Raw genomic sequence first — 17263 nt, 5'->3', positions numbered from 1 at the left:
TATACCGTCCTCACTTGGATTGTATTTGATTAATTAAAATTTTTTTTTTTTCTATAAATGTCAATAAAAAATTATTTATCCGGTCAAAAAGCTTTAAAATGTAATACGTAAGTTTTTTATTATAGCTAAAATATTAACGTTACATAGGCATCATGGTTATTTTTTATGAGCATTTAAAATTCAAATTTTGTCAAGACCACAATTAATTTGTAGTTCAAAACTTATAGAATATTAAATGTGTATACCTAAGGCTAGACAATTTAATACGAGGTCTTTCATACAAGTAGTTCATACTTTTATCGAACAATTATAGATAGTTTTATGAAAATTAGCATGCAAATACAATGTTTTTTCAAAAATGAATTCATTCTGGTATGACATATATGAAATGTACGTCTTGCTTACTGTATTTGACAGTTGAAACTTGATAAATATTTTTGAAAAAGTAATAATAATACGTTCAATTTGGGGTGAGTGGGGGGGGCTTCAGCCTAGAACTAATATTCCTCTCCACTCCACTCATTTAAACTCATTTAAGTATTTAATACTTAATACTCATAAACCACTCTTCCTAAATTCGATTTTTAGGTATTGAATATGCAATTAAAACTGTATGTTATAATTTCAAAAAGTAAAAACTTAAGAAAATGTTGATGATAAAAATTATAAAAAATAAAATATTAAGTTTTTTAACAACTAGTAACCTGAGCAAACAAATTTTTTACAAAAACATTTAAACTTTTTGAATTAATGAGTGTTCACTGTTCAATTATAAAATAATCACCCGGTATATAGAATAGGTACTGAATAAGTGTTCTTTTATAGCACAATATCCATAACATATATTAAAACTATATGTGGTTTTAAATAAAATATTAAGCGAACTAGAAGTTATATTATAGTATCAGTCGAAGAATTAATCAGAATATCAATTGACAGAACATTTTCCAACGGTAACATTTAAATGTTACGTAACTAAATATTTAAAAACATGTATAGATAAAATAGTTAATATGTCTACTGATATATAATTTAATGTAACTAATTAGTGGGTTGTACTAATGTATACTATAATAGGCCAGCATAATATTTTTAATGTAACCAGATAATTTACTATAATTTATAGGTACTTAAAATCATGTAACCTAGCCTAACTCTATATGGGATAACTCTATTTTTGTAAATTGAATACATACAATATATAAATTATAATTACTAATTTTAAATAAGAACCTAAACCAGCATTATACAATTAATAAGTGTGATTATTTTATAAATTGTTATTCATATTAAAATTAATATTTTAGTTAAAAACAATCAAGTAAATTGATCTATAACTATATAATATCTTATACTAATATTATAAAGAGGTAAAAGTGTTTGTATGCTCGGGATCATCTCTGCAACTACTGAACCGATATCAAAAATTCATGTTGCGTTAAATAAATAAAATAAAATGATGTCTTGCCCCACCTGGGATATTGTAATAATGTTATAATAAAAAAACTATTTTTTTAATGTTAAAAATATTACAATATCGTTTTCGTACTTTTAGTACAACCGTGGCACTTGAACTAGAAATTGGTGGATGGTCATTTTTGTGATTTGAATAGACTATATAATTTGGATAACTTTCGGGGATCGAATAATACAATTCAACAGTGTAACAATATCCATGAGACCACGTATCGTCTGTTTATTTATAGATACTTTTGTCCAGCGTTCTGGGGAAGTTTGTTGAATAGGTACGTCATTCACCAAGTTAACATTGACATTGTTATAGATATATTTTTATTACTGATAATCGATAAATAAACAATAATTATCCAGGATTCTCAGTGTTTATATGGCTTCAATTACGTAAGATACCGATTGTACCTAATTAAAAACTCGAAAGACCCATGTTGACATTACAGACGGGTATATGGTTATATTAGGTATAGCTATTACTCACAGTCGCTCAAATATATTAACATTAATTTTTTCATTACCACGGATCGACCGACAGTTAACACATAATAATGAAATTTACCGGGCCCATATGATTGGTTATTTTTAGATTGTTTTTGACGGTAATACCCGCAAAACGGCTATCAATATCCATCGTATTTATAATAATATACTATTATATTAATATTATATCATATTATTCTATTATAGGAACCGATATTTTAGTATTATTTTTCTTACGTAATCGAACAGCATTTTTCTCGTTGTTTTGATAATCACCCAGTGCTCCCCGCTCTGTACACTGTAAATGTCATACCTACATGCGATAGTTCCCCCAGTTCAAAACAATGGTTGTTAAAAACAAAAAAACAGAAATTTTATAGCGATTGGTGGCCCTGAAAAGGGCCGTTTTAGTAATGATATTTCACAAAACGAGAGAATTATTTGGAGCTGGTGTACTTGGTCACAGCTTTGGTTCCTTCACTGACGGCGTGCTTGGCCAATTCCCCGGGCAACAAGAGTCGGACGGCAGTTTGGATTTCCCGGCTGGTTATGGTCGAACGTTTGTTGTAGTGGGCCAGCCGACTGGATTCGGCGGCGATGCGCTCGAACAGGTCCGTTGACGAAGCTGTTCATGATGCTCATGGCTTTGGACGAGACTCCGGTGTCGGGATGCACTTGTTTCAACACTTTGTAGATGTAGATTGCGTACGATTCTTTCCTCTTGGGCTTGCGCTTCTTGTCGGACTTGGCGATGTTCTTTTGTGCCTTGCCGGACGACTTCTTCATTGCTTTACCAGCCGATTTTCCTCCCGGAGCCATTTCGAATAGTTTTATATAGACTTGCTGACGAATGAAATGTTGTGGACATTGCTATTGCTATGGGTGACGGCCTGTGGCCTAATGGGAAGTACCAGACTTATGTCTTTGTCTTCCTGTATGATGTAATTCTCGGAGTTTTGGCTTGTTTATTTAGGTGTTATTTTTTGAAGTAGAAAGGTCTTGATTTACATATAGGGTCTTCTGGGTCTGGTACTCCTAATTTTTGAATGTGTGGGTAGAGGGATCTTGTGTTTTTATTAAACATTATCGTAGTGGCTTTCCTGGCATCTTCCTCTATTGACGGGATTTTAGTTATTGCGAGTAAGGATTTGTTTGACTGGTATGGTGGAATGGCTGTTATTGATCTTAGTCCTACGTTTTGCACGGCTTCGATCTTCTTCCAGTTTGACCTACTAATTTTAGGCCCCCATGCAGGTGCGGCGTAGAGGAGGATGGGCCTTATATATATTTTAAATAGAGATAGTCTTGCCTTAATTGGGATATGGCTTTTGCTATTTAGCAGCGGATAGAGTGCCGCTCTTGATCGTTTGGCCTTGTTAATTATGTCCTCAACATGATTGTGGAGACTTAGGGACTTGTTTAATGTTACTCCTAAATATTTTGCATCTCTTGACCAGTTGATTTCCGTGTTGTGGATCGTAATTTTCTTTAATTTAGTTGTTGCTTTCGTTCCAAAGAGAATTGCAACTGTTTTGGAAACATTTAGTCGTAATCTCCACTGAGTGAGCCATCTCGTTGTTATGTTTATTTGCCGTTGTAGTCTTAGTATAGCGTAGGTAGCGTTTTTGTTGCTAGTGTGAAACATAGTGTCATCCGCAAACAGAGATGTTGATACCTGTGGTTCGGAAGGTAGGTCGTTGATGAACACGGTATACAATAGTGGGGATAAGCATGAACCCTGCGGAACGCCTGCTTCGATTTGCCTTGTTGTTGACTGGTGGTGGGATATCTTGATAAAGAATTGTCTATTGGTCAGGAATGATTTGATGAGTTTTACCAAGTTAATGGGTGTTCTCGTACCGAGGAGTTTGTGTATAAGACCGTTGTGCCATACCCTGTCGAATGCTTTTTCCATATCTAAGAATAGTGCTGCAGTACGCTGTTTTCGGCCTTGGCTGACAGATAGGTCGTCAATTAGTTTTGTTAGTTGTAGTGTGGTGGAGTGTCCTGTTCTGAAGGCATGTTGTTCTGGACGAGGTTCAATATATTTTTTCAGTCGGAACAAGATTAATTTTTCGAGAATTTTTGACATTGTATTGAGTAACGATATTGGACGATAGTTTTCTGGAGCCGAGTGGAGTTTTCCTGGTTTAGGAATCATAATTACAGCTGCGGTTTTCCAGTATTTCGGAAAGTATGAGTATCTTAGACATGCAGTGTATATTCTGGCAAGAGTTATAATTGATGAGCTGGGCAAGTTTTTAAGTGTGGTATTGGTTATTTGATCCATGCCTGGAGCTTTGGCTTTTGGTAATTTCTTGATGATATCTAGGACTTCATTTGGAGTGATATAGTCGTTGTTTGGTGTTTGGTCGTCGTTGATTATTTGGATGGAGTGTTCCACTTCTTTGTTTGGAGGACCTGGATTATTTGAAAATTGAGTACTCATCGTGTCCGCAAAAAGTTCAGCTTTCAGTTTTTCGTCAAAGATACGTATTCCACTTGTTGTTTTCAGTGGAGCGCATGCCGGTTTTTTCCGTAGTAACCTGCGGTTTAGCTTATAAATTGATTTGTCTTCGAAATTTAAAGTCTGAGTAAAGGTATCCCATTCTTCTTGCCTGTGGGTCTGTAATAGTTTTTTAACATAGTTGATTTGTGCGTTGTACATTTTCTTGTATGTTGGGTCATGGGTTTGTTGCCACCGTTTCCTTAGGATGCGTTTAGTTTCTATTTCTAATAATATTTCCGGTGAGATGGGTGTCCTGTTTGGTTGATTTAATAAGGAGGAATTGTTTGAAAGAGCTTTTTGTATGGATTTTGTTAGTTTCTCGATATTGTCTTCAATCTCCTTTGGATTAGTGATGGCTTGGTGTTTGAGTGGGTGCATTGTCATTTCAGCCTTAAACTTCTTCCAGTTTATTCTACGATTTGCTAGAGGAGGTGTGTTTGTTTTAGGTGATTTGTTGATAGTAATTAGGATTGGGTTGTGATCTGAAGAGAGATCGTTGAAATTTGATATTGTCATATCTTGTTGCAGGTTTGTTAGTGTAATATCCAGTACATCAGGGTTGTGGTGTGGTATAAATGGAAAATGGGTTGGTGAATCTGGAGCGCAAATGGTGTATTGACCGTTCCTTTCCATATGGTCCAGTAGAATTTTCCCCGTCTGGTTTGTTCGTCTGCTGTGCCATGATGGGTGTTTTGCGTTTAAGTCGCCTGCTATAATAAAGGATTCGGTACCATTGGTTAGGGCATCGATGTCTTTGATTTCAATCTTATCTCCTGGACTTTTATATACTGCCGATACACGTACGGTTTTTGCGCCTATTGCCATGGCGATAGTGGTGGAGTCTAGTTTTGTTTTAATGATGATTTCTTCATGAATTATGTTATTTTTTACTAGTATTGCTGTGCCACCAGATGAGGGGCACTCAGGTTTGGGTGGACGGTCTGTTCGATATGTGTAGTAGTTTGGTAATTTGAGAGGGGCTGTTTTGTTTAGGCGGGTTTCCCCGAGTAGTATGATGTCAATTTTGTTTTTCCGAGTGAATTCTGCAAGTTCGTAAGTTTTGTTTGTTATACCATTGCAGTTCCATTGTAGTATTCTCAGTTCATCCATCTTGGTTTAGGGAAACTGAGTCTATTATTGACATTATTGTAGATAGGATGGTTTCCTTGGCAAAGTTGTCTACACAGTCTTGGATGGTAGAAAGGAGTTGTTTAATGATCTTTAGTATTTGGGTAGCGGATATCGTAGGTTCTTTTGCTGTAGTTGGGTTTAGTGTGTTTCTAATGTTATCTGGATTGTGACTTCCTGTTGTATTTTTGGTGACAGCTGAGTATGTTTTGTGAGACGCAGGTTGTTGGCTGGTGTTCAGGTCGTAGGTTTTTGATAGGATTTCAGTGGGTTTATTCTTCTTAAACGAGTTTTGTATTTGAGTGGATTTTTGTTTGACGATCTCTGTATATGAAGGACAGCCTCGGTAGTTGGCCGTGTGGTCTCCATTGCAGTTGCAGCAGGTGGCTTTTGTATCTTTATCTTTAGTGCATGCGCTACTAGCGTGATTGTTGCCACATTTAACACAGCGAGGTGTGTGGCCGCATTGTAGAGAAGAGTGTCCGAATCGCTGGCACGAAAAGCACTGTGCTGGGCCGGATGATCTGTACGGTTCTACTATGACTTTAACGTAAAATAGGTTGCTAATAGTGAAAATGTCTTTAACATTTGGTGAGCGTTTTAAGGATACCATATGTATTGGGATTCTTTTGTCGCCTTTTTGGAAAGCACGTATAAAATTAGGTTCAAATCCGATATCAAAAAGTTCTTTAGAGAGCTCGTCTTCGGTTACGTCGATAGGGATGCCTTTAATTGCTATTTTAAGAGACTTTTCTTGGGGAAGAGCGAAGGTGTGGTAGTCAATCTTGTTTTCGGTCAGGAATTTTTGAACTAGGCGGAATGAGGTTTCTTCGGGACAGTTTAGTTGGATTTGCCAAGGAATTGATGTGGTTTTTGCAGATACTTTGTCAAGGCCTTATATTGAATACAAGTTTTTCGCAATACTTGTATTCAATACAAGGCCTTGACAAAGTATCTGCAAAAACCACATCAATTCCTTGGCAAATCCAACTAAACTGTCCCGAAGAAACCTCATTCCGCCTAGTTCAAAAATTCCTGTTGTGGACAGAATGCAACCGTGGGTATATATTACCAAATCCAAGCGACATGTCGTTCGTTGATTGGTGTAAAATCCATAATGATGACGATATAAACAGGATCGTCTATTAGACCATAACAACTAAAAATATAAGTTTTTCCACGAGTACGTTTCACGATTATGTCGAATGAAAACCACATCGTTTGGTAATGAAAGTCAACCAAACGGTGTGACGTAGTATCGTAGTGTCGTTATCGCTGTCCAATCACAGAATTGTTATCTACATTTTTACTATATAAACGAAAATTTCAGGAAAATTATTCATCAGTTACATTTAGTATCGAATTTGAACCATACCAATTACTATTACAATCATGAGCGGACGCGGCAAAGCAGGAAAATCAAAGGGAGGCAAATCCAAGACCAGGTCGTCCCGCGCCGGACTCCAGTTCCCGGTCGGTCGTATCCATCGTCTGTTGAGAAAAGGAAACTACGCCGAACGCGTCGGAGCCGGAGCACCGGTATACCTGGCCGCCGTCATGGAGTACTTGGCAGCTGAAGTTTTGGAGTTGGCCGGTAACGCCGCCCGTGACAACAAGAAGTCTCGTATCATCCCCAGACATTTGCAATTGGCCATCAGGAACGACGAGGAGTTGAACAAATTGTTGTCCGGAGTAACCATCGCTCAAGGCGGTGTGTTGCCCAACATCCAAGCCGTGCTCTTGCCCAAGAAGACCGAAAAGAAGGCTTAACTTTTGCTATCTTTACCACCAAACACAGTTTAAAACGGCCCTTTTCAGGGCCACCAAAATTTTAAAACAAACGTGCATTCGAACTTTTTCCAATAGGTACTAGTAGCTGTTGCTGCTTAGTAGATGGTAAACATTTGTAAGTGTATTAAATTTGATTACATCATTGAGACAAAAAAATAATTTATTTTACTTATAAACTTTTGTACAGTAGGTAAAATTCATTTTTGCCCTAAAAGTTACATATTTTGAAAAGGTCATTATGGGTGCCTATAAGTATAAGTAAATGTATTATATGCCCACGAATGCAAATTGCATTCACGGATTGCAATTACATTTTAGAATTTTAACGTAGATCGGAAAGTTCTGGAAAGTGTAGTGCTAGACGTAGTCAGCAGTACAACAATTTAAAATTGAATAACTTAATTTGGAGGGAGGCTACAGCGAATTCCAACAAGTCTATTTGAACATTTTTGGAAGGCTTTTTGAAAAGTTCTGCTAATATTGTAAATGTCAACTTCGCGTGGGTGAAACATACTGAATTATCGGTTCCTATGATTGAATAATATGAAATTAATATATAATGGTATACTATAAATACGCCGTTGTACGGGTATTGCCGTCGATGACAAGACGTTTGGTAAAAACATTCTAAAAATAACCCATCGTATGGACACGGGGCAATTTCACTATTATGTGTTGTCGTTAGTCGATGCGTAATAATGAAAATATTAATATTAACACATGAGCGACTGACTGAGTAAGCTATACCAAATCATATTACACCCGTATACAATGTCGGAAAATTGACATTCGGTCATATCATCACCAAAATTAAAATAAACGTCCATTCGAATCTTTTTCAGTAGTACAAGTAGCCGTTGTTGCTTTCAGATGCTATCATCCGACGGTCGACCGGTTAGCGGCATTATAATATCTAACCGGAATTGCGACCGACGGATTTTGCATTTATTCGGGAAATTCGTCGACGCGATAAAGTATCGTAATTAGTACTTCACTGTATTGTAAATACCGTGATGCTGGTATTACCGTCGATAACAAGAAATTTGTTAAAAACATTCTAAAAACAACCCATCGTATGGACACGGGGCAATTTCATTATTATGTGTTGTCGTTAGTCGATGCGTAATAATGAAAATATTAATATTAACACATGAGCTACTGAGTAAGCTATACCTAACCATATTACACCCGTATACAATGTCAACATGGGTCTTTCGGAATATTTAATTAGGTACGATCGGTATTTTACGTAATTGAGGCCATATAAACACCGAGAATCCTGGATAATTATTGCTTATTGATCGATTATCAGTAATAAAAATGTATTCATAACAATGTCAATGTTTATATGGTAAATGGCGTACCTATTTATCAAACTTCCCCAGAAAGCGGGACAAAAGTATCTACAAATTAACAGACGATGAGTGACATCATCCATCTGAGCCATACAGCACTTGCCAGTTTTTTTTTTGAAAATTGATAAATCGTACACAATATCATTTACTTCAAAATTCGACTTCTGGCATATCATTAACAATTATTATTCATTTTATATTCAGAATATGCGTTCATTTTGGTGGCCCTGAAAAGGGCCTTTTTAAGATATAATAACTAATAATGATCAAGTTAAGCACGTTCACCGCGGATACGACGGGCCAACTGGATGTCCTTTGGCATGATGGTGACACGCTTGGCGTGGATCGCGCAAAGATTGGTGTCTTCGAACAGACCTACCAAGTATGCCTCGCTAGCTTCTTGCAACGCCATGACCGCGGAGCTCTGGAAACGCAGTTCGGTCTTGAAGTCCTGGGCGATCTCGCGCACTAGACGTTGGAACGGCAATTTGCGGATCAAAAGTTCTGTGCTCTTCTGATAACGACGGATTTCACGGAGGGCAACGGTTCCCGGACGGTAACGATGTGGTTTTTTCACTCCTCCGGTGGCGGGTGCGCTCTTACGTGCGGCTTTGGTGGCCAACTGTTTCCTGGGCGCCTTACCGCCGGTAGATTTACGAGCTGTCTGCTTGGTACGTGCCATTGCGCTGCTGGGTTAGATTATTCTGAGTTGATGTGCAAAACGTGGATGTCGGACGACTTATGTGGTTCGAACGGACTGTCAACCGGTATATATACGTAAATGGGAACCGTATGCGTCGTCCTCATTGGACGATGTTTAACGTTTAGAATTTTAGTGGCGGGGGGGATAACCGGTCATGGTTCCGATTGGTGGTTGGGTGTCGTGAGAAACGTTTAAAACGGACTGCGACCTGAATAAATGTATCAGTCAACGTTCAGTTCACATCCGAGCAAGTAGTCCAACACTATTTCCAACATTCAAAATGACAGGACGAGGCAAAGGAGGAAAAGGTCTGGGAAAAGGAGGCGCGAAACGTCATCGTAAAGTGCTCCGTGATAACATCCAGGGAATCACCAAGCCCGCCATCCGTCGGTTGGCTCGCCGAGGCGGTGTTAAACGTATTTCCGGTTTGATCTACGAAGAGACCCGTGGAGTTCTGAAGGTATTCCTGGAAAACGTGATCCGTGACGCAGTCACGTACACCGAGCACGCCAAGAGGAAGACCGTCACCGCCATGGACGTCGTGTACGCTCTCAAACGACAAGGTCGTACTCTGTACGGTTTCGGAGGTTAAACACTTACTTCCGAAGTTTAAAAACATCTTAAAAAGGCCCTTATCAGGGCCACCATATTGCAATAATGTATCTTTTACCATATGATATGATGACATAATATAATATCGTTTATAAAACCTTAGAATAAAGAAATATTCCGTTCAAGTTAGTTATTCGGTGGCAACAATGATAATTCCCAATTTGTTTAAGAAAACACGCGGAATAACGTTCCGAAATAATAGATTTTATTCTATAATATATTTTTTTCATGATTATAATTGAAATACTACGGTAAGTCAAAACATAGAAATAACGTTATGCTGATAACCGTAATCTTGTTATGATATTATTGCGGGACTTTGAATTCAATATTGCAAAAAAAGCTTTTTTGTGAATTTCAGTGGTGATTTACTATTTCACTACGTCATTCGTTTCGTGAACCTACCATGAATAAGCTATGAGGTTTTTGTTTAATGATTTTTTTTTAGAATGTTTTTTTTTTTCGAATTTCATTATGTACATTATAATTGTCATATTACGAGAAACATCGGTTCCTATAATATGATAGATTAATCATGATGACATGTATAATAGTATAGGTGCTATAAACACGATAGATATTCATATTATTAATAGCCGTTGTGCGGGTATTACCGTCGATAACAAACAATTTGGTAAAAACATTCTAAAAATAACTCACCAATGAAAAACCTCAAAGAATAATATTGAGAATACTGCAAAAAGGGTGTCCAAAAACGTAGTAAATGTAAATTATTGTTGTAGGAACTAAAATTCAGAAAATTTGTTTTAATAGAAATACCGGGACGGGGAATAATAATAATATCTCGACGTAATTAAATGTCATTATAAGTTAAATCATTGATGCAGTTATAAATAAAATTTCATTTGGGAAATTCTTAATCATAATCCATGGTTTTATTTTAACTAATTACAACGAAACTTCGAATTAAAATATTAACTGAGGGCATTGCGTGAATTTTTTCATGTACTTTATCACTTGTAAGACGGAGACAACAAATGCGTGTACGTACAGGCCATGACGTTGCGCAGGTGAACCGTAAACAATTCACGTTCATTTAAAATTTTTTTTTTTAACTTTTCGTCTATCCAGATATAACGCGATGAGACTCCTGAACACTTATTTGCAGTTGTTAATATGACTACTTGTCTTGAGGTCTATCAGCACACATTTTAAGCGGTGCATTCGAATTGCGTCCGCGGTTTTCTCGCGACATGTACGAATTGCGTCCACGGGTTTTTCAGAAATTGACAATAATGTTTGGTGATAAACTCGTAGATAATCTCGATTAGGTTAGACTATCTTATCTGTAAATACCACCTCGTAATTTTGTTCACGTTAGCATCAGTCACACATCGACATTCCATATCAAATCATCATAGTCTTATATATTTTTATTTTTATTTATTTAATTTTGCAATGGAAAATCTTGAAATAGTGAAAATGTTTAGTGAAAAAAATAAACTATTATACTGCATTAATGGATACAAATTCGCTTTCCAAAAATTTTTATAGTCCGCGACACGAAAAGTGGCCGATTTGTACCGCGACCCGTTGCGGCTTCCCTACCTGTTAGCCATTGGTTCTCAACCTATACCACCTCCTGCCCGGCGCACGGCGGTCGCAGTGCCATGCATCTGCGCGCAATGTGTATTCCATACATTATAGTAGACTGGTTTTTTTTGTGCACCCTTAGCTGATCTTCTGGAATGCCTGGAGGGCAGCTGCAGAATGTGCTGTGGTAGGGGATACAGTAATGCACATAATACAAACACGTTTTATGGCACTCGTGTTTTATCTTTTTGTATGTTGTGTACTGTGCGCTCGTAAACAACTATTTTTTTACACTGTTTTTTCTCCTGCGTTACCGTGTTAATCCATTTAAAAATGTCGTTTTCCGATTCAGATACTCACAGTCAGAGTAAAAAAATTATTCATAGTGTGTATTTATTTTTAAAACAATTATCAAAGAAGTCAGATTTAACTGCTGATTTTTTTAAAAATGCGCAAGTTGTTACTGCCGAAGCTTGTGGTGTGGGTTATCGTACTGTAAGACGGATTTGTGCTGAAGGAAAAAATAATATTAATCCAGAAACACCAGGTGCGGAACCTACATTTGTTTCTCCACGTAAAGGGTATAAACGAGCAAAAACTGTTTCGGAGCTGGATGATTTCGATTCCGATGTTGTGAGGAGAACTGTCCACGAGTTTTACGACCGGGGTGAGTACCCAACGGCTCAATTAATATTAAATGTCGTAAAAAAAAAAACAAATTACAATGGGTGCGTTCGATCAATGCAAAGGCTCCTAAAAAATTTAAAATTTACTTACAAAAGATGTAACGATGGTCGTATGTTTTTAATGGAGAGGAATGATATCGTCGCACTTCGGTGTAAATTTTTACGACAAATGTGTACGCTGCGAAAAAATAAAGACGATCGTCCAGTGGTTTATCTCGATGAAACGTGGGTAAACCAAAACCATTCACGCACCCTTATTTGGCAAAATGAAAATAATTCTGGTGGTCTGAAGGTGCCGACGGGTAAAGGAGGCCGACTTATTGTATGCCATGCAGGATGTAGTCGCTACGGGTTTATAGAAGGGTCAAAATTGGTATTTCGAAGCAATACCGGAAATACCACGGATTATCATAATCAGATGAATGGTGAAGTATTCAAAGAGTGGTTTATTCAACTGCTTAAAAATCTAGAAGAGCCATCAGTTATAGTCATGGACAATGCGCCTTACCATTCAATCCTCAGAGACAAATATCCGAAAAGTAATTGGAGAAAAACCGAAGTACAACAATGGTTAAATGAAAAAAATATTGAGTTCCATCCATTGGAAACATTACCTGAACTTCGGCAAAAAGTTAAAAACCTATTGCCACGTGAAAAAAAATATGAGCTGGATGACATTGCAATTGAAATGGGTCATGAGGTAATCCGTCTTCCACCATACCACTGTAAGTATAACCCAATTGAGTTAATTTGGGCTCAAGTTAAGGGCCAAGTAGCGAAATTTAACAATACTTTTAAAATGGTTGATATTGAGCGGTTAACACACGAGGCATTAGATGCAGTAACAATAGACGACTGGACGAAATGCGTTCGTCATGCAGAAGAAATTCAGGACGAGGACAACAAAAATGAAATAATGAGGGACACCATGATAGAACCAATAATTATGACAATATTACCAGATGACAGTGACTGGAGTGATGATGAAGAAGATATTGACGAAGAAAACCACGGATAACATATGTCTTAAATAATATTAAATTAAAAATTTTTTGTATTTGTATTTTTTTTTAAATTTTTTTTGTTGTTTGGTTTGAATAAAAAAATTAATTATAGTAATTTTAGTAAATTATGTTTAACTCTTTCGGTCCTGATTTCTATCTAAAAATTCATAATGGTGTAAAAAAAGTAATTATAAATAGATAATATAATGATAAAATAATAATAAATAATGGTTATGGTGTATAACGTCTTTGTTAACACTATTAAAATTGAAATATAAAATCATTTGTATAGGAGTTTTGGAGTTTAGGAGTTACCGTGTTGATTACGCGTTGAAATGGTTAATTTAAAAAAACGCGGCAATTTATTTAATTAGATTATGAACCACTTAGGCGAAACGGCCGCTAGGTTCGCGACGGTCATCGGCCACATTTCATGTCGCGGACTATAAATAATAATGTTCAGAGGTGGTCGTGTTCAAAACGTTTATGCAAGTGTTATTTTAAAATGAACGAAAATGATGAAATAATTTTTAGTGCTTTAAATCATGAACACGACAAAGATGACGAAAACGTTTTAAATCGTCAAAAACTCGGTAACAAATTGAAACGTAAAGCTCTCGATGACCCATGTGAAAAGCCATGCAAAATTCTACATCGGGAGTTGCGTGATAGAGATGTAAGTACATTGACTACCACAGATGTAAACCGCATTAGGAAAAATATTCATTATGCTCGGTCAAGCATAATTCCAAAATTGCCTAAACATTTGGAAGAGTTGCATTTGGCACTAACCAATTTGGGTGAGATAAAGACTAACAAGGACGAAATTTTTTTATTAATTAATAACACAGAAAAAAATATTGTAGCATTTTCAACGGCGACAAATTTAAAATTTTTAAGTGAGTGTAAAACTTTATACATAGATGGCACATTTAAAAGTTGCCCTAAACTTTTCTATCAATTATTTATCATTCATGGTGCTAAAAATACTACCTATACTCCTTTGGTATTTTTTCTACTAACAGGCAAGACTATTTCAACATATAAAGATGCGTTTTATAGTTTATTAGAAAAAATGAACGATTTGAATTTAAATTTGGCACCAAATATAATTTATGCAGACTTCGAACAAGCTATACACTCAGCAGTTTCAGATGTTTTTCCTGGTGTTATACGCAAAGGCTGTAGGCAGTGGCGCCGAACTCATATATCATGTGAAGCGATCGCTTCACTTCTTAATGGGTGGGTGGGTAGGTGGGTATAGGTAAGTTCTGGGGAGTAGTGGTTAGTGGATAAACAAAGTTACATCAGGTGTTCTGTGTTCTAAACATAATTGATGCCTGATGGCATGAAAAAGAAATTAGAAGTCCACGCACAGTCCACACCCGATATCGCATGCTCCGTTATTTATTATAATATTTATCATATATTTACCCACGATTGTACTATCTTTAATCGTGATATTACTGTGTCATTATTATCATATAGTATCATATAATATTTATTGGGTATAATTGGTAAATTATCACTAGATTCTATAAATAGTTGTCAGTGGTAATCCCATGTTTTTCTTCTACCAGCAGAGGTTATCATATTTATTTTATTTTTATCGTGTTTTGTGGTGTGATTCGTCATTCGTATTTCGTTGTCAGTTTTGTCGTTACACAAAATTCGATTTCGAAAATGGAAATAGAAAATCGTAAGTGCATATGTGGCAAAAGACGTGCTAATTTAAATAACACAAATTGGTCGCGGCACTTGGCGTCTTGTAAAAAAGTTAAATTGAGTCTTACATCACAAAGTGTTTCATCATTTTTTAAAAAATCAAGACCAACTTCTGATACAGGTATTTATGAAATCATATTTATTCAATCCTACTAATTAGTAAAACTAATGACTTATAATATTGTTCAGTATAATATTTTTTTTTTTTTTTAAAGTAGTTTTGTTATGCTTTTTAAATTATTGATTAAATAAATAAATAATTTATTTTAATACATTTTACACAGACTATCCTGCCTTAACAAATAATAGAAAGGAAACACAAAACAACGTTCCAGCGTTATTAAATAATTGTTTGATTGGACAACAAAATGATGATGATGGTATGTAATTTAAAATTTTTAACTTAGGTAATAAGCATTAAGCGATTAGTTTTCTTGTAATTAGTTAAATGATCATTTTTTTTATATATATATAATAGAACTAGAATCGAAGAACCCGGATATTGAGAGTTCTACTGCAATTGAAATTAATGGTGCATCATCCAGTCAAGTTGTTACTTTGGTCCCATCAGGTAAAATTAAAAAATTATAATTTTTGTAATTACAAATATTAATTTTATTGTTAATTATCATTATTTTTTTTACATTAGATATACCTTCCTATACAGATAATGATATTAAATGTAGTTATTCAATTCAATAATTTAAAAAATATATATTTTTTTTTTTTAAAGTAGTTTTGTTATGCTTTTTAAATTATTGATTAAATAAATAAATAATTTATTTTAATACATTTTACACAGACTATCCTGCCTTAACAAATAATAGAAAGGAAACACAAAACAACGTTCCAGCGTTATTAAATAATTGTTTGATTGGACAACAAAATGATGATGATGGTATGTAATTTAAAATTTTTAACTTAGGTAATAAGCATTAAGCGATTAGTTTTCTTGTAATTAGTTAAATGATCATTTTTTTTTTTTTATATATAATAGAACTAGAATCGAAGAACCCGGATATTGAGAGTTCTACTGCAATTGAAATTGATGGTGCATCATCCAGTCAAGTTGTAACTTTGGTAACGTGTTTGTCGAAGGTGAGTTTGCGCCCTATTGTAACGCCGAGGTATTTGGCATGATTGGACCAAGTCACTGGATGGTTGTCGAGTAGTAGTGGTGGGATGTGAGTAGTATTGGAACGTCCGAAAAGAATACCTATTGTTTTGGTAGGGTTTATTTTGATTTTCCAGCGATGAAACCATGTGGTAGCTAGGTTGAGTTGGTGTTGTAATTGTATGGCTGCACGTTTCGGGTTTTTGTCGAAAGTAAAGAACATAGTGTCGTCAGCGAATAGTGAGAGGTGAGCTTTAGGAGTTGTTGGTATGTCGTTAATGTAAGTCAAGTAGAGAGTAGGTGAAAGGCAGGATCCTTGAGGGACGCCTGCGAGTATGTGTCTGGTGGACGAGAATGAGTCTTCGATTTTTGTGACAAAAGTGTGGTCAGTGAGAAAGGATTCGATGATTTTAACGATTTCAGTCGAGATGTTGAGTTGGGACAGTTTGTAGAGGAGACCGACGTGCTAGACCCGGTCGAAGGCTTTTTCCACGTCAAGGAAAATGGAGGCGGTGTTAACGTTTTTGTTAAAGTTCTGACTAAGTTAGTGAGTAAGTTTGGTCAGTTGTAGAGTGGTAGAGTGTTCAGGTCTGAAGGCAAACTGTTCTGGGCGGATTTTGTCTCGAAGATTGGTTTGAAGGTGAGAGAGGATGATTCGTTCGTAAATTTTTGATATTGAGGAGAGTAGAGCGATAGGTCGGTAATTTTCGGGAAGTTTGTAATCTTTACCCGGCTTAGGGATGGAAATTATAACTGCTTTTTTCTAAGCACGTGGAAAGTAGCAAATTCTGAGGGAGCAATTTATAATTTGTGTTAAGGAAAGTAGAATGTTATTCGGTAGAAATTTAAGAGCAGTGTTGGTGATGAGATCGACACCAGGGGCTTTCTTTTTGCGGAGGTTGTTTATGATTTTTTGGATTGTGCCAGGGGTGGTGAATAAATTAGATTTGGTGATACTTATGTTTCGAAGTAAGTTGGAGTGGGCAGAAACTTCTGGAAGGTCGGGACCAGGGTTTGGTTGGAATTGGAGTTCGAGAGAGTCAGCTATCAGCTCGGCTCGATCGATGGCCGGAAAAACTAGACCGTTGGGGCAGGTAAGAGGGTGGGATGTAGGACGTTTGTGGAGGAG

The 17263-nt window shown here is 36.2% G+C and overlaps 3 protein-coding genes and 2 pseudogenes across 3 annotated transcripts; 3 read left to right on the top strand and 2 right to left on the bottom strand.

The window, feature by feature from the left end:
* Positions 1-2350: 2350 nt before the first annotated feature.
* On the bottom strand, positions 2351-2802 carry LOC132940985 (histone H2B-like; annotated as a pseudogene).
* Positions 2803-6977: 4175 nt separating this feature from the next.
* Positions 6978-7385, top strand: LOC132941412 (histone H2A-like). The gene has a single exon (XM_061009455.1). It carries the CDS (start codon positions 6983-6985, stop codon positions 7358-7360), a length of 378 nt encoding a protein of 125 aa, XP_060865438.1. The 5' UTR covers positions 6978-6982; the 3' UTR covers positions 7361-7385.
* Positions 7386-9007: 1622 nt separating this feature from the next.
* Positions 9008-9418, bottom strand: LOC132941411 (histone H3, embryonic). The gene has a single exon (XM_061009454.1). It carries the CDS (start codon positions 9416-9418, stop codon positions 9008-9010), a length of 411 nt encoding a protein of 136 aa, XP_060865437.1.
* A 175-nt stretch (positions 9419-9593) lies between these two features.
* Positions 9594-10063, top strand: LOC132941408 (histone H4-like; annotated as a pseudogene).
* A 2349-nt stretch (positions 10064-12412) lies between these two features.
* Positions 12413-13309, top strand: LOC132940620 (uncharacterized). Its single transcript, XM_061008339.1, has one exon. The coding sequence runs from the start codon at positions 12413-12415 to the stop codon at positions 13307-13309; it is 897 nt and encodes a 298-aa protein (XP_060864322.1).
* The last annotated feature ends 3954 nt before the right edge of the window (positions 13310-17263 follow it).

The sequence above is a fragment of the Metopolophium dirhodum genome, chromosome 3 (genome assembly GCF_019925205.1).
Source record: "Metopolophium dirhodum isolate CAU chromosome 3, ASM1992520v1, whole genome shotgun sequence".
NCBI lineage: Eukaryota > Metazoa > Arthropoda > Insecta > Hemiptera > Aphididae > Metopolophium > Metopolophium dirhodum.
Note: the sequence above shows the minus strand (reverse complement) of the source record. Positions and strands in the feature narration are given on the sequence as shown.

Coding starts and splice junctions, on each gene's coding strand:
- LOC132941412 (XM_061009455.1), top strand. CDS start 6,983: ATGAGCGGACGCGGCAAAGCAGGAAAATCAAAGGGAGGCAAATCCAAG.
- LOC132940620 (XM_061008339.1), top strand. CDS start 12,413: ATGGAGAGGAATGATATCGTCGCACTTCGGTGTAAATTTTTACGACAA.
- LOC132941411 (XM_061009454.1), bottom strand. CDS start 9,418: ATGGCACGTACCAAGCAGACAGCTCGTAAATCTACCGGCGGTAAGGCG.